Genomic DNA, 17,058 nt, shown 5'->3' with positions numbered 1-17,058 from the left:
GCTTAGCATGTCGTTCAATCTTGATATATTGCGTCGCAAGCTTCTAGGCCATGTAGTACAATCCGTGCCATTACACCGACCGGCCATAGCCACTGTTAACTACTCTAGAAGTCTGCCTCGTGGTCTGCCTCTTAACCCTCTGCTCACCCTCACGCCTCGCAACAGGCCTAATCATCGGTCTCTTCGGCGCCTCTTTCTTCGCCCTAACACCCCTCTTCGCAGCCTCATTCCCAATCTCCTGCTCCCTCTCCGCTTCCTCCACAGTCTGCTCCTGAATCCTCATAGCCACTTCTTCCCATACGCCCGGCACACCTGTCTTCATCGTATATAAACGTCCTTCTTTAACGTAGAATTTGAACCGCGGCTCGCTCGTAACTTCTAGCATGCGCTTGAAGATTCCCTTCTCCCTCTGCCTCTTAATCCATGCTTCACTCTTCGGTAGCTCGATGTTGGCTAGGCGCAGTTTTTTTGGTGGTAAGGCGCGGAGTTCGTGCAGGAAGGCGGTTGTGTGTTTGCGGAAGGGGAAGATTCGTAGAGTAACAAATTCCAGCTTCGTGTTTGCGGTGGCGGCGGTGTTTTGGCGGAGACTCCTAGCGAAACGGAGCAGGTCGGGGCGGGAGCGGCGTGCGTAGTTGGCGTGCGTAGGGATTTGGAGGAATACTTGGTGGACGAAGGGGGCGGTTAGGTAGGCGAGGGTTAGGGTGGGGATGGTGCCGAGGATGCCGACTAGGGGTTGTTAGATGGAATGCGTGGCGTTTGGTCGGTTGATTCTGGAGGGGACTTTGTGGTTGGAGGAGGATGTGAGGAAATACAATACCGCCACCACGTGACAAGAGCTGTTTCGAACCCGTGCGAGATGAATCGAGCAAACCGGGGACACAGAAAGCTTAAGCTCATGGACGATAGAGTAGAATTCAGAGCGAACCAATGTGACGGAGAAAGGGGGGTTGGTTCGGTGTATTGGGCATAACAAGTGGTGTAGATGAAGAGAACCAAGTCGCGATCGATCACAAGACAATAACAAAGGCCACTTACCAGTGATGGCCTGAATCTTCCGTACTCTTTCATCAGGCTGATTCTCATTGTTCCATAATGGAGGCACACCAAAGACGAGAGTTGTGCCGAACTGCAACAGGGCCATTGCTTTCCAGAAGGATATCCAGGTAGTCCGTGCGTCGCCCGCATCGTAGATCAGGAGTCGTGAGTTATACACTGCAAGTACTCGTTAACGATGGTCGTTTCTTGTTTGTCGTCTGACTACGATAGAGTGGTTACATACTCTTTTCTTTCTCTTTCCCGACAGGTTCGGCTGCCGACTTGGCCTTCTTTCCTAGCCATCGTAATGTGGGCGATGTGGAAAACTTCCGTTGGCAACTCCGGCAGATATATCCATTGAGGCGAGCTTTCACAACTGGTCGTGTGCCTCTCGATGTGGGTGCTGAGCTCCGAAACGCGGCCGTGAAGGCGAGGAGTCGTGGCTGCATGCTACCTGCAGTGAAGGGACGTGAAGGAAAATTGCGCACGTGTGTGGGCTTTGTTAAGCGTCAATGTGCTGGACCCCTTGGCTGCGCGACCGCAAAGCTCGTCTACTAGATGTCTTAGCACCAGGCTTACTCAGCAACGAAGTTGTGTGGACGTGTAAGAACGTGTGTGGGTTGGCATTGTGCTTTGTCGAAATGTCACGCTGTCACGTGGGAAGATCGGCTCGCCGCGGCAACTCTAGCCGAAGCGGGTAAGGCTGATGTGCGGAGAGATGCCACGGTTCCCTCGACCAGCTGCAAGCGGCCCACTCAACTACCGGCGCCGTCATGCTCCTTTCTCGGTCGTGAGCTATCTTCCGCAGTGTTTTAACTTCGTTGTGGGCGCTCCATGTGACCAGTTGAGAGCATGTTGTTCGCATTCGCGCTGCTGTCGCTCGTTTCCTTCCTGTCCCTCGGATATGCCTACGAGGGCCTCAGCGACGATACCCTCAAGCACCTACCAGGACCGGGCGACGACTTCGATATCAAGAAAGGCTCTTTGCTGGCGCCAATTCTGGTTCCCAGAGTCTCTGGAACGGAAGGGAATGTCGCCGTACGCCAGCATTTCCTGGACTTCTTCAAGTCGCAATTGCCGGAATGGAGGATAGAAATGCACAACTCGACGTCGACGACGCCGGTGAGCAAGGGCAAGGAAGTGCCTTTCGTCAATATTATCGCGACACGCGATCCGCCGGGTAGCTCGCCGGGGGATGTGTCAAGACTAGCTCTCGTGGCACATTACGACAGCAAGTACACGCCGACAGGCTTCATTGGGGCGACCGACAGCGCGGCCCCATGCGCCATGATCTTGCACATAGCGCGCAGCATAGATGCAGCGTTGACGAAGAAGTGGGCAGCGGCTGACCCAGACGACTTTGACGTGGAGCACAAGGGTGTGCAGATACTGTTGCTGGACGGCGAGGAGGCTTTCAAGAGTTGGACCGACAGCGACAGTCTCTATGGCGCGCGGTACGAATCTCTCTTTTTCTCCTAGAATATGAATACTGACACCTGTACAGAGCCCTCGCTGAAGACTGGGAGTCGACTTTCCATGTCGCATCATCGATATACCGCACCCCACTCGATTCGATCGACCTATTCCTACTTCTTGACCTCCTGGGCTCTAAGGGCCCGAAAGTCCCCTCATACTTCAAAACTACACACTGGGCATACAAGCACATGGCGACTGCTGAGGCACGCCTGCGGAAACTAGGCTTGATGAAGTCTTCCCCAAACCACGAATCGAAGATGGCAAAGCGCGAGAACAAGAAGCCTCGCGACGAACGTCCATTCCTGCCCGATGCGAACAAAGGGAATGACCAGTTCATGGGTGGCTTCGTACAGGATGATCACGTTCCATTCATGGCTCGCGGCGTCGAGATACTGCACATGATTCCCACGCCTTTCCCGCATGTATGGCACACTATTGATGACGACGCAGAGCACTTGGATATGGATACGGTGGAGGACTGGACGAAGCTGGTCATGGCATTTACCGCAGAGTGGATGGAGTTAGAGGGTTTTTTCGACTTCAAGGCAGAGAAGCGGAAGCTGGATGCCGAGAAATCGGAATTGTAAGCATCTTCCCATCAACTTGATCGCATGTAAGTTAACATACCGTAGTGAGATACCCTAGACCCTATGAATGGATTGTTTCGAATGTTCAATCGAAGTGTGCAAAGCATTGTGAATGTTTTCGAACGACTCGAGACCACGCTTGATGATGCTCATAGAGACAAAGGCAAGTCATGTTCACATAGCAGATTGCGCTCATGTCTTTGACCCGTGACCCGTGAAAGACACAGGCTTGGCCACTACATGTGCCCTCATGGAGTTGCATTCGCAGCAATGCCGCGAATATCACCACAGCATGTTTCGTATACAATAAGCGCTTCTGGTGATAAATGCTTGTTTCCGGGAGTATTATCATTCACCCATTTGCAAATATTTCATAAAATACTACATAACAGCAACCACGATGCCAAAAGGTAAAGCCAAGAGTGATAACCCACGACTGTACCACGGGTCCCCAGAGTCATATCTGTCTCGCCAAGGCACATCACATAGGCGCGGTGGTACGCACAAAGTACGCGATGAGAACAAGACGGACTCTGTCTACGACAACTTGAACTACAAAGAGCTTGTAGAAACAGCAAGAGAGCGCAGTATCTATCGCAAAGATATGAAGAAGGTAGAGATGGCTTGGGCCCTGAAGCGCGACGACGAGAATCGAAAGCGTGCTGAACAAGACGCCCGTCTAGCACGTCAAAAGAAGATAGAGGAGGCGAAGAAGCAAGAGGAAAGGAAGGCTGCCGAGAAGAAGGCACAACTCATTGCAAAGTCCAAGAAACGGAGGGAGAAAGAGATGAGAAGAGAACGCGATGAGAGCGTCAGTGACGATACTGTGAGCGATGCCGACATGGAAGAAGACGAAGACGAAGGAGATGAGTACAAGCGCGAGAGGTTTGGCCAGGCGCTCAGTGAGGAGTCGTGGGATAGCAGTTCTACGGAGTCTAGTGCTGCATCGACCAACCAGATCATGAAGCCTGACTGCAGGCTTCGCCTCTTCGAATGGCCCAACCAAACCATGCCATCAGTCACACCCGAAGGATGGGATTACAAAAGGTGGTGTCTCCTGCCTTTGCCCTGCCCAGTCCCTTATGCACCTCTAAAGATTACAACGATGTATAGTAAGCAGAAGCTCATGCTGCCTGGTGCAAAGTACCCGTCAGGTGTCGACCCAGACTTCGTCCCCATTCTCAACCCCTTGACCCGAGCCGCAGCTCGCAACGGGCATCTCATCGGCCCACTCTGCAAAGCCAGCATCGAAAGAGGTACAGATTGGGCCCAGCGCACTCTTATCCAAGGCTGCAATGGCCACATGTACTTCCACCTCGGCTCTCGAAACGAGACGAAAGTCCTAGCCGACACCTACAACAAATGGTATCTCGAGAACAGAAAGTTGCTGCGTGTCAAAGGGAAGGGCAATGGCGATCCTAGTGATCGGGCTGCACGCCATGCTCAACGGCAGAGAAATCAGGCTAAGATGACGGCGGAGGTGTATGAGGTGTCGCAGTATCGGCCGTTGGCCATGTGTTTTGTGCCGGCTTATTTGGACTATGGCGAGCCGGTCCGAGATGAGATGGGCAAGAAGAGATTGGAGAACTTGTTCTTTGTTAGGTTTGCGGGGTGTGATGTACCGCATTATTACTTTTGGGCGAGGGAGGGGGAGTGGGATGATCATACTATGGTGAATCCGGGGTGAACAGCTCAACAATTGAAACACAGGGGTACTGTGCACACGAAAGAGAATGAAGATGGGAAACGGGAGGAGAGACGTCGCAAGCCAACCCGAACGCAGTACATACGCGTCCGCAAACTCTCTCCCGCCCTGCCTTCCTGTCCTCTTTTCCTAACCCCATTGAATATTACTGAGACCATGGCCCTGATTGAGCACCAACTCTACTCCGAAGGCCTCTCCAAAACCCTCGCCCACTATCGCCAAAGGTGGGTAGCGAATGGAAAGCAACGTGCCTGGAAACCCTTCGCGGCGGCATTACCAAAGCTGTGGCCCAGTGGCGAGATACCAGACGTCCCACCAGTGACCAGTAAACCTGGAGTGAAGCTTTCGGTGAAGCTAGTTACTATCGATTGCCTGAAAGAATATGGTGAAACGCCGTTTAGTCCGCTGAGTGGTATTGAGGCGTGGACGAGGGATGATGATAGGGTTTGGGATGTTGTTGAGGTTGATGTTGATGAAGACCCTGTGTCACCTAATGCTTCGAGGGAATAAGACGAGGACGAGAGCAAGGATGGAGAAGAGAAGACTGGTGGTTCGATAGAATAGGACGGCAGCGAGGCCGAAAATGAGGCGTTGTATCGCCGTGATAGCGTGATGTCCGTCCTGGATTTCACGATGTCAAATCCAGTGCTGGCATGGTTGAAACAAGTCAACGATGTTTCTGCAGTGTCGCCCATGCTGAACGAATCACTTGATGGGGAGGTGGAACTATGCGAGCGGGAAGAAAGGTACCTGCAGGCCGGCAACAACGCGGGCGGTGGTGATGTAGGTGGTGACTAGTGTCCATTCTGCTGCACACATTGAGCGGGAATAGAAGCTATAGTACCCAGGTACCTAGACGTGGACTTGTGTACCACAGAAACAAGCTGAATTTTACCTAGCTAAGCCTTGAAGCCGCTGAACATGAAGATGCGCAGTCCCATACCCGCTCTCAGGACAACGAAGGTTCGTCCTTCTGATCCAGCTTCGTGGTGGTTGCCGAAGCAGCGCCTGTTCATTATCTAGGCGAACCCCGTCGCATTGGTACCGATTGTCGTGTTCCTTCGTGTACCTGGGGACGGTTGGCGCAGCGGGCGCTTCTGAGGCTCCGACTGATTGCATCGCCACACCGCGACCGAAGGTCTCTTCATTCTGCGATCGCGCAATAGTCACCGCCATGACCGATTTTTCTTTCCACGATAATGAAAAACTAGGGACTTCACGATCGATAGTACCAATGTCATGCGCACGGTGGCCGAGGCGAGCAGCATTACCGCTGCACTGGAAGAATCTCGCGGTTGGTCTCTAGACAACAAACCTGAGTATCCTACGCATCATCGTCTACACCGCGTATCGCCGTATCGCGCGAATGTTTGTGTTTCGAGTCTTCATTCCAGGTATCCAATTTCATCTGTAGGGCTTCGTTTCATCGAGGAGCTTCGTCGCATTGAATCCGGGAGAGGTGTGGCGCTGAGTCTCTTCGCAGGGACCCTACTTTATAGGTGCCTCTTCTGTGTCATACTAGTACATATGCTACAGTCGTTGTGATAAAATGATACGCAATTTCCCATGTTCATTTACTGCGATAGGCATTCTTCTTCCATTACTGCCCAGTGAGGGGTCCTCGAGAAGCTGTACTACAAACGCCGCCTAGACACCAGACATGCGGACGAACGCGAACGGTCCGCGCCGCTGTATGCTCACTGAGTACGCATGTGAAGATTGACATATTCCATTTACGAAGTAAAATTATGGGTGATGGCTGACGTTCAACGGTAGATGAACACCTGAACTAGTGAGATTCCGAAGTCATTTTCTTAGGAGTGGTGCTGGGTCGCACTCTTCTCAGCGTCACCGGTACTGTCCCTTGAGTCTCATTCCAGAACAACTCGTACACGCCGCTGTCCTGCAATTTCATTCCGCTAAAAGAGGTTGCGATGCTACCGTTATCGCCGAGAAGCATAGCTGTGGACCCATAGAATGCGAAGCCGGATGTTTGAGTAGTACTGTTGCCGGTACCGTTGTTCGGTGGAAGGAAGCCAACACGTTTATCTCCTGAAGAGGGCTCGGGAACAAAGAGCGTAATGTTGGACCATGAGGGTGCGACGTTACTGAGGGTACTGTTCGGATTGCCGATGAAATGATGTTCAGAATCGATTGTGACTGACAGTGTCAGTGATCTCGACTTTCACTTCGTGGGAAGTGCGACGAAGACCGTACGCGAAGGGGCTGATAAAGGTGCGATACTTACAGATCACAACAGCAGCCTCAGAGCTGTTAAAAAGACTTGGATCACCGATGTACGCAAGGCCATCGGCATAGAAGAGCGGCAGACCCCCGAAGCTATCGCCGTACGCGTAAAGTTGAAAGGTTGCGGATGGAGATACATCACGTTTGCGCGCACCCAAGACCACGAGTGGAAGAGAGGAAGCGAGGAGGTTTCTCACGTTGAGACGCATGCTGCGAAGAATTGACTTTGGCCTGTCGGGATGATGTTAACAAAGGAGCGTGGTGGAAGTTGGGTGAAGGATAGTCATACTTGCAGCGCGAACGCTTTTATGGATCTCGGCACCAATCATGGAAGAGCTCTCTTCCTAGATGCTGGTAGGCAACGCAAGCACGCCGCGAGGCCTCTACACCCTACGGTGGTATCACGAGGCCGACGTAACGTCCTAACGCTATCTTGGGAAACACCGATGGCTTGCGACGCACGACGCACGACCCACGTACGCAGGGGGATCCGCACTATTGACGGATTCATCCGCTGTGTAACCTACCGATGACCTGGCTGCGGTCAGGGAATGCTAGCTACATCAGATGACTCCTCAGCTCAAAACATCTGATAAGGGATGTTTATTCACCCTAGTCTAGTCATGTTGTTGTTCCTGAGTCGAGATGGTGCGTGCGGTATCTTGGCGGCAAGGCGACCCACCACCCATGTCTTCATGCGCAGCACTTTCCCGGCTCTCTCAGCCACAGTCTACGTTCCCGGGACGAGGCTCTGTTAACAAGCCTGGCCCGTTCCACGATGTCCATGGACTGTGCGTCTTATGCTACCTCTAGAGGATGAATACCTCCTAAACTTTCTTCTGATGGTACAAGAATAGTCACGACGACATGTGGACCTCGTTTTAGCGCTTCGTCGACCAAAGTGGCTTGGTCGTTTTGCGATATCGAGATTTTCGATGCCTCAATTCCATGCCGCGCGGCCTCAAAAGCCGGTGGGTATCGGAGAAGAGCGTCTTGAGACACAACTGTCAACATTGACCCTGGACTGCGAGTTGACGCGACTGCAAGGCTTTGGGAGGAAGCCTTGGAGTTGCGCTAATGCTGAACGTATATAGGTTATTCACTCTGTACTTATCCAAAGTCATCCAGCTTTCTTCACACTCGTTTCCATTGCTCTACTCTCTTTTTTATCTGCGTTTCAGTGACCGCTCGCTGTCTTCCGTCGTTCTGTCGATAGCGCAATTACCCTCCGCCTTGTATCCTACTATGCTTCTCCACGGTATCTTCAGCGTTGTAGCTCTCGCTCGTTATGCTACTTCCAGTCCTTTCGCGTCGGAACTACGTCCCAGAGCAGCCTGTGACGGCAACACCGCCTCTACGCGTTCAGAGTGGTGCGATTACTCGATTGAAGTGGACCCAGCTGACGACGTTCCCGACACTGGAAGGACCCGTGAATACTGGCTGGAGCTTACCGATGTGACCGTCGCACCGGATGGCGTATCACGCTCGGCCATGGCTGTTAATGGGTGAGAAACCTTTTTCTTCGAACGACTGGCCAGGGACACGCTGACTTGGTTCACGCATCTTTCAGATCTATACCTGGGCCAACCATCATCGCAGACTGGGGTGATACAGTGATCGTACATGTCACGAACTCGCTTACAACTTCGAATAACGGTACAAGCATTCATTTCCATGGCATCTGGCAGCTGAATACCAATGATCAAGACGGTGTTAGTGAGTGACTTCTCTACACGAATTACATCTGAGGCGGTCACTAACTTCGTACTTCCATTTTAGGCTCGATTACCCAATGCCCAACTGCCCCGGGTGAATCAATGACCTACACTTGGAGAGCGACGCAATACGGTTCATCTTGGTATCACTCTCACTTCGCGCTCCAGGCATGGGAAGGTGTTTTCGGCGGCATCATCATCAATGGGCCCGCTACCAGCAACTATGATGAAGATCTGGGCGTACTATTTCTCAATGATTGGGATCATCAGGTATGCTTCAATTCAGAAGGAGCTTGTCAGGATTTCACTAATGCAACCTAGACGGTTGATGAGCTTTATATCTCCGCCGAGACGTCTGGTCCGCCAACCTTGGACAATGGACTCATTAATGGCACAAACACGTACGAGGACGGAGGCTACCGGTTCAACCAGTCTTTCACATCCGGCACGTCTTATCTATTCCGTCTCGTAAACGCCGCGGTCGATACGCACTGGAAGTTCATGATTGATAACCACACTATGACGGTGATCGCTTCTGATCTTGTCGCTATCGAGCCGTACGAAGCGTCAGTCATCAGTATTGGAATGGGCCAGCGTTATGATATTGTCGTAACAGCCGACCAAACCGATGTGACTGACTTCTGGATACGCGCAATTCCTCAGTCTGCTTGCTCAGAGAACGACAACCAAGACGATATTCGTGGTATCATATACTACGGAAACGTGCCTGGTACCCCTACGACCACATCCTATGACTACGAGGATAGCTGCTCCGACGAAACTGACAACATCGTGCCATATATCTCCAAGACCGTTGGTTCTACAGCTAGTGCGACAGCCGATGAACCCGTTGCCGTCGGGTTCAACAGTGATCTGCTCTTCAAGTGGACGCTCAACAGCACAACCTTCATCTCGGAATGGAATAACCCAACTCTTATGAAGATCATGCAAGGCGAAACGGCTTTTGAGACTTCCAACGCCGTGTTCCAGGTACCAAACGCCAATGAATGGGTCTACGTCGTTATATCCACGACGCTCGCCGTGCCTCACCCTATTCACTTGCACGGCCATGATTTCTACGTTATCGCGCAGGGTACGGGTACGTATACCGACGGTGAGACAACTCTCAACCTCGACAATCCACCCCGTCGTGATACTGCTATGCTTCCCGCATCTGGTCACTTGGTTCTTGCGTTCGAAACCAATAACCCTGGTGCTTGGTTGATGCATTGTCACATAGGCTGGCACACATCTGAGGGCTTCGCAATGCAGTTTGTTGAGCAGTATGATGCGATCGCGGGTATAGTCAACAACGACACGCTGTCTAGCACTTGTGAGGGTTGGGAGAGTCATAGCGAGACGGTCGGCATTGAGCAGGATGACTCCGGTGTTTAGTTTGTGAGACATGTGGATGCTAGAGACATAGTACATCTTTTAAATTTACTGTCTAAGCTTTTAGTTTCTACAATTTGGTATAGCTTGTTTAGCCTGTAAGTTTGGTTTTAATGTTTTAGCTCTTTGTGTATAGAGAGTACTTTAGGTCTTAAGGTTGTAGTATTCTTAACGCATGTATAAAGCGAGTAGCTAGAATACGTAAGTAGCTAGCTTTTGCTAAGACTCTACTAAAACCTTAACTATATTAAACTTTAGAGCAATATTAAAAGTAATTTCTAATATCTATAGTAGACTAAATTAATTTAAAACCTCTATTATATCTTACTAGTATTGTTACATAGAGTTAGGCTATACTTCTCTAGGCTTAGTCTATACTAAGGTAAGGTAGACTAAAGCGGTAGTCTGTAAGGTTTGTCTAGCAATTTAGTAGAAAAAAGTTATTATAAAATAACTTTAGGTAAAAATAATCTATTTCTATAAATAATAGAATAACTATTTTATAATTTATATAAGAAATAAACTATTTAAGTTAACTATAATAAGTATAATAATAAAATCTAATATATTCTTATACTTATTACTTTAGGTTCTATTCTCTCTAGCTTTCTATCTAAAAAAGAAGTTTAAAAAAACTATAGCTTCTTTAGCTCTACTAGCCTTCTAGAGGCCTAGTCTTAGTAGAATACTAATTCTAATTACATTACTCTAAGCTCTATAATTATTATTACGTTCTAACTTAGTTATAGTTAGCTTTTAACTTCTTTACTCTATATTAAGAAGAGAATTCTTTATATTACTTATAATATTATTCTCTCTCTTAGGTATATTGTCTTAATACTTTAGATTATTATTTTCCTATACTAATTACTAAGGCGTAAGCTATATATAAGATCTACGCGCTCTAAGCTATTATAGCTACCTCTTTCTACCTTAAGTGTCTCTAACTATACTTAAGGTCTAATCTTTAACTTACTATATCTACTTATAAAACTTAACTTAATAGCGCTAGGCTTAGGCTAATTGCGTTTAATAGTAAGAGAATAAAATAACGTTTTATTATAAGCGTTGTAAAGAAAAGAACCTTTATTATTTTATTTATACTATGTCTAGATAGTATACTAGTTATATTTTTATAAAAGCTAAGTATAGTCTATTTAAAACTAAGAAAGAGTAGAAGAAAGTTAAAGCTAAAAAGTATAAAAAGCACTTAGCGCTTCTTTATGTAGAGGCTAAGGTTATATAGCTTTATTTAGAAGTTATAGAGACTAAGACTTTAGAGCGTTTATAAACTAACTAGAATTATATAATTCTAAGTCTATAAGATTACGCAAAAAAGCAAGCTAAGAGAAACTCTACTTTTAGCATAGACTTTCTAATAACTAAACTATTACTACCTAGGTTATTAACTAACCTAGGCTAGTTATAGGCTAACGCTTCTTTTAACTCTTTTTTTAATTACTTTCTTTCTTTTAAGAACCTAGTTCTCGCTTTCTTAGGTATTTCTAGTAGTACTTAAGTACTAGTAACTTATAGTTTATTAGGCTTTTTTTTAGTTTCTAAGTATTCTAGGTCTCTAGCTATTCTTACTACTTAACTAAGTATATCTAATAATAACTAATTATCTATAAGTCTCTAATTTCTTTAACCTTATACTTATTATTTTTAAGCTCTATATCTATTACTAGCTTAGTATCTAGAGGTGCTAGTTCTAGAAGTTTCTTATAAAAGACATAGTAGATACGTATATTTAGTAGTAGTTAGAGTTTATAATTTACTATACTTATTTTCTCTAGGATTTTAAATAGTTCTACTTAGAAGTTATTTAGTTTCTTACTTAGTTACTTAGTTTTTAGGTTTTATTATAATAGAAAAACTTTGTTTCTTTTCTTAAAAGTTAGTCTCTTAATCCTTTGTTTATTTACTATGTTAGACGTTATAAGGTTTCTATAAGTAATATTTTTACTTAGTTCTTTTTATAATTTTTATATAAGATAGGCTTTATTATCTACATCTACTATAATACTTTCTATATTCTTTAGATCTTAATAAGTAGTTAGCTTATATCTATAGTTTGCGTAGTATAGTAAGTACTTTATAGTTGCTAATCTTATACTATTATAGGCTAATTATACTATTAGTAAGAGCTTAACCTAGTTATTTTATAGCTTATTAGCGTATATTCTTAGATACTATTCTAGTGTCTAATTTATTTATTCTATTTAGCTATTTATTTTAGAGTAGAAGCTAGTTAATAGCTTCTTCTTTATACCTAGTTTTGTTAGAAATATTGTCTAATACTTAGATATAAATAGTTTATCTCTATCTATTATAAATTCTTCTAGTATACTATGCTCTAATATTAATACTTTAGAGACTTTATACGCGCAATTTTCTACTATAATACTTTTTTCTATTAGTATAAACTTTAGTTTTTTAGTTTATTAATACATAATTACTAGAATTATATTATAAAGTTATCTTAATTCTAGTTCTATGTTACGACCTAGGGTCAAAACGCTTACGACCACGCCGCAACCGCGCCACACGACTTAGAACCAGGATAACGATCCTCTAAGGTGATGACTGTCAGCAGTTACGTAACCAATTACTCTGCTAAGAGCTATCGCTTACTTCGCCAAGGACTATTGCTAGGAGCGATCACGACTATTGTGACTACCGCTAGGAAGTTACACCCACTATTGTTAGGAGTTACTATGACTACTATACAAGTATATAGCTTAGACACTGCACCCTTATGGTTTAGTGTGTTTAACTTTGTACAAGACTTTAGTATTTAATCTAAGGATTATACTTCTTTCTACAAACCCTTGTAATATTACATTAATCTACTAATCGTGCTATTACACCCCCGTACTATTACATCGATCTACTAATCGTGCTAGTACACCACCCCGTCCTACCTCGCTCACTCGTCCCCGAGAACAAACTCGAAGGACGACCTTAACATTCTAATAATTTTAGAAGCTTTACTATAAAGTCTTTTATTACGCTAGCCTATAGTTTAGTTAGTAGCTATAAAAGTTATAGTAAGCTATAGAGCGTATATCTCTTAGGCTTATTATAATAATAAGCTAAATAGTTGCCTAAGACATTCTATACCTTCGCTTACAAGCGTAGTATTCTAAATACCTTAGCTAGTTGTCTAACTATTTCTTTAGTTAACGTATGTTTAGATTCTAGAGATTTGTATAGTTTCTAGATAAGACTTAATCTTATGTATAGAGGTATATACGTTTAATCTTCTTAAATTATATTCTAGTATTCTTATTTATTTTATAGAAGTTTATTAGAGCTATTTTTGTTAAGCTTAAACTACTAGCTAGCTACTCTCTACTACTACTACTACTATAGTGTTTTTACTAACTTAGCTACCTTAGCTACTTTAGCTAGATCTAGCTAGTTATATTATAGTATACTATTAGGCATCTTCTTAAATATAGTGTTATATAGTTTATTATAACTTTCTTCTTATAGATTAGACCTCTAGCTTAGAGTATCTACTACTCTATTAAGCGTTCTAGCGTAATACGTTATTCTAAAGTTAAACTAAGCTTATATCTTAGTATATTAGACTTGTTGTTAGTTAAGTTTCTTAGTTGTTATAAAGCTTACTAAGTTCTAGTACTTGGTAAAAACCTTAATTATATATAGTAGTTCTAGCAAGTAGACTTTCTATTATTTAAAGGTAGCTACTATTCTGAGTAGTTTCTTATTATAAATGTTGTAGTTAAGTTCTGCTCTAGAGAACTTTCTTAAATAGTAGAATACTAGTCTCTATTTCTTATCTAGGTACTACTATAATAATATAGCTCTAAGTATATAATCTAACGCGTTAGTCTTAACTTACTCTTCTTCTCTCTTCTCTCTCCCCCCCTCTAGGCCTTAGGGACGGGACCTATAGTGTACTTTTTTTAGAATTACGCAATAACGCGTTACTATGTTAGACCTAATAGTAAACTTAAAAATCTCTAATATAAGCCTAGATTTGCGCCTTATAACTTTACGCTGTATTCTATAATTACTACTAATATAATAGTTACTACGCGCGTAATTACAACACGCTAACTATTTTATATTTATTACATATTACTAAAAGTTATCTAGGTTCTTAATTAGCAGTACTAATACCTGCTCTATGCAATTGCGCAACACTAAAAGAAAACCTAGTCTACCTGCACTAGCACAAAGCCTCTAAGACAACCTAAGATACCTATATAATTACTAGCAACCTATATTCTATACGTAATTATCTATAAGCCTAGCTACATTAGCTATATTACGCTATTCTCTATTACTCTAATTAATATACCCTATAGGCGAGTTAATTATATAGGCAAGTTAATTACTCTGCTAAGACTCTACTAAAATGTACTATTACCTACTATACAACTATAATAAGCTAATAACTAAATAGTCTACTAGCTTTAAAGGAGGCTTAATTATAGCTTATAATTTAGGCTATCTAAAGCAACATAACTCTCTCCTAGCAACGCGCTATAGCTATCTATAATATTACTTAAAGTACGCTTAGTAACTAACGCTATAGAATAATATATAAATGTAATTACGCGCCTAACTTAAGAAGGCTTCTTAATATAAAAGAGAAGGTAATTATTAAGTATATTCTTAACCTTAACGCGTAAGGATTTTCTCTCTAGCTTACTACTATTAAAAATATAGCTAATTCTTTGCGGGATAAGCGTTGCCTATACTTAGTTAGTATTAACTAGACTATAATCTTTATTAAGTGCTGCCTAAAGTTTAAAGTTAAGTTTAATTAAAAGTATAACTATATTTAAGCTCTCTGCAAGAATTCTAAGGTTATTAGAGACTAGTTCTAGCTAGTATATAATTTAAAAGTAAAGTACAGCATTTAAAATAAAAATACGTATAACTTTAATAAGATAGGCTTTATAATAGGCGTAATATTAACTAGAGTAGTAGTTATAGGCTTAGACTATTAAAGACAGCTAAAGATAGTTTAGTAGAGTAACTAAGAGTAGGTAATAGTTATCTAGGGTATTAACGCTATAAGATAGGTAATTCTACTCTTTATTATCTTTATTAGTAAGTACTACCTCTCTACCTAGTATAAAGAGAAAAATCTACTTTATAATTAGGTTATTAGGGTCTCTAAGAATAGCTAGATAATAAATAAGCTTAGTCTTAAGTAGCTAGAGCACTTTAATAATTATATAAAGAGGAGAGTTATTAGTAGTTACTACCTACTAGTTATTAATAGTTATAAGAGCTATAACTTGCTTAAGTTCTAGCAATACTATAAGAAATAGAAGATTATTACTCTATATATATCTCTACACTTATCGCACCTACTATAGCTACTTAATATTAGGTGTTTTAGCCTATTAAAGAAGGCGTATAGGTGCTAAGCTAAGAAGCTAATATATAATAAGATTACTTATATTACTAAAATAGAGTTCTTACTATACTTTCTTACTACTTAAAACGCCTTAATTATAAAGAGTAATATTCTAGAAGGCTTTTAAGGCGCTAGCTTAGTTCTATTTAACTTAGAGGCTATAGTATTAATACTTAACATCTACTTATATACTCTACTATTATCTACTATTAAAGATAGTCCTTAGTAGTTATAAACTCTAAGTAATACTCTAGAATTAAGGTCTTAAATAAAGCTAGTTCTTAAGAGGTTTTAGAGGTATATAAATAGCTTGCCTACTTTTATAGTTAAGGTAGTAAAAAGCCTCTTAAAAGGCGCTAAGATAATAGTGTATACTTTAGTATTATCTTAAAAGCGTATTACTAAGCTTAAAGTAGCTAATAAGGCTACTACGTAACGTAGATTATATAAAAGAAAGTAGATATAGTAAGAAAGAACTCTTATAGTTAATAATAGTTAGTAACTATTAACTCTAAAGGAGTTTAGAGCGCGTAGTAATAAGAAGAAGGTAAAGAAAAGAGTACGCGTTAAAGTAGGTAAACTATTATAAAGACGCTGTAGACGCTGTAGTAAAGCTAGTTACAACTTACGCACCTATAAGCAAGATATAGTAGTAGATTCTAAGTAGAATAATCTATTATAATTTCTAATTATAGTTCTAGATAGTGTTACATAGTAGTATATAGTCGCAATTTTTAGTAAGGTCTTAGCGGAGTAATTAACTCGCCTGTGTAATTAACTCGCCCGTGAGGTACGTTACTTCTATACAGCTATAATTTTCTTTAGGTTTATCTTAACTCTCTTTATAAATATAATAAAGCTTAGAAATTCTATCTCTTTAATACAGAATTCGCACTTTTCTAGTTATAAGTATAGCTTATATTTCCTAAGGTTCTTAAGTACTTTCTTATATATTCTTTAAGTAATTTGCTAGAGTACAATAGTATATTATCTAGGTATGCTATAACAAAGATTCTAAGGTACTTATAGAGAGCTTTGTTAATAACTAATTAAAAAGTTACTAGCGCGTTTATTAATCTAAACAGCATAACTATAAACTTAAATAGTCTATATTTTATCTTAAACGCTGTCATCTACTTATAACCTTCTTTAATTCTAATTTAGTAAAATCCTTTTAAACGTTAAATTTTATAAACTACTTAGCTCTTTAGAGTTAATCTATAAGCTCTATAATAAGTAGTAAGAGATATTAGTTCTTTTTTATAACACTATTTAACTTTTAGAAGTTAATATATAGTTACTACTTTCTATTAGGCTTCTTTACAAACAAGATAAGTAAGGCTATTAGGTCTAATCCTAGTTAGATAAATCTCTTCTTTAGATTCTTCTAGATAAAGTTACTTAGCTTAGCATTATGCTTAGGCGCTATTAGGTATATTAGTCCTAGGCTTAGCTTAACTCTTTTATCTAGAATAATTTTATAATTTTACTTCTAAT

The 17,058-nt window shown here is 42.4% G+C and overlaps 5 protein-coding genes across 5 annotated transcripts; 3 read left to right on the top strand and 2 right to left on the bottom strand.

Moving 5' to 3' along the window:
- Positions 1-9: 9 nt before the first annotated feature.
- Positions 10-1,661, bottom strand: BKA58DRAFT_377260 (uncharacterized protein). Its single transcript, XM_046169601.1, has 3 exons — positions 1,280-1,661; positions 1,036-1,212; positions 10-726 (listed from the first exon to the last, which is right to left on the bottom strand). The coding sequence occupies exons 1-3, from the start codon at positions 1,482-1,484 to the stop codon at positions 71-73; spliced, it is 1,038 nt and encodes a 345-aa protein (XP_046029272.1). The 5' UTR covers positions 1,485-1,661; the 3' UTR covers positions 10-70.
- Positions 1,662-1,887: 226 nt separating this feature from the next.
- On the top strand, positions 1,888-3,098 carry BKA58DRAFT_307675 (glutaminyl-peptide cyclotransferase precursor; the record flags this gene model as incomplete). The annotated part of the gene is made up of 2 exons (XM_046167173.1): positions 1,888-2,489; positions 2,540-3,098. 2 exons carry the CDS (start codon positions 1,888-1,890, stop codon positions 3,096-3,098), a joined length of 1,161 nt encoding a protein of 386 aa, XP_046029271.1.
- Positions 3,099-3,498: 400 nt separating this feature from the next.
- Positions 3,499-5,601, top strand: BKA58DRAFT_308621 (uncharacterized protein; the record flags this gene model as incomplete). The annotated part of the gene is made up of 3 exons (XM_046167213.1): positions 3,499-4,781; positions 4,809-5,259; positions 5,368-5,601. The coding sequence occupies 3 exons, from the start codon at positions 3,499-3,501 to the stop codon at positions 5,599-5,601; spliced, it is 1,968 nt and encodes a 655-aa protein (XP_046029270.1).
- An 869-nt stretch (positions 5,602-6,470) lies between these two features.
- Positions 6,471-7,608, bottom strand: BKA58DRAFT_95885 (uncharacterized protein). The gene is made up of 3 exons (XM_046176277.1): positions 7,340-7,608; positions 7,052-7,281; positions 6,471-6,963 (listed from the first exon to the last, which is right to left on the bottom strand). Exons 2-3 carry the CDS (start codon positions 7,257-7,259, stop codon positions 6,593-6,595), a joined length of 579 nt encoding a protein of 192 aa, XP_046029269.1. The 5' UTR covers positions 7,260-7,281; positions 7,340-7,608; the 3' UTR covers positions 6,471-6,592.
- A 170-nt stretch (positions 7,609-7,778) lies between these two features.
- On the top strand, positions 7,779-10,469 carry BKA58DRAFT_377254 (laccase-1 precursor). The gene is made up of 4 exons (XM_046169600.1): positions 7,779-8,555; positions 8,621-8,766; positions 8,830-9,035; positions 9,087-10,469. Exons 1-4 carry the CDS (start codon positions 8,128-8,130, stop codon positions 10,158-10,160), a joined length of 1,854 nt encoding a protein of 617 aa, XP_046029268.1. The 5' UTR covers positions 7,779-8,127; the 3' UTR covers positions 10,161-10,469.
- Positions 10,470-17,058: the final 6,589 nt, after the last annotated feature.

Source organism: Alternaria rosae (assembly GCF_020736505.1).
Source record: "Alternaria rosae strain MPI-PUGE-AT-0040 chromosome Unknown BKA58scaffold_2, whole genome shotgun sequence".
In the NCBI taxonomy this organism is placed as follows: Eukaryota; Fungi; Ascomycota; class Dothideomycetes; order Pleosporales; family Pleosporaceae; genus Alternaria; species Alternaria rosae.
Note: the sequence above shows the minus strand (reverse complement) of the source record. Positions and strands in the feature narration are given on the sequence as shown.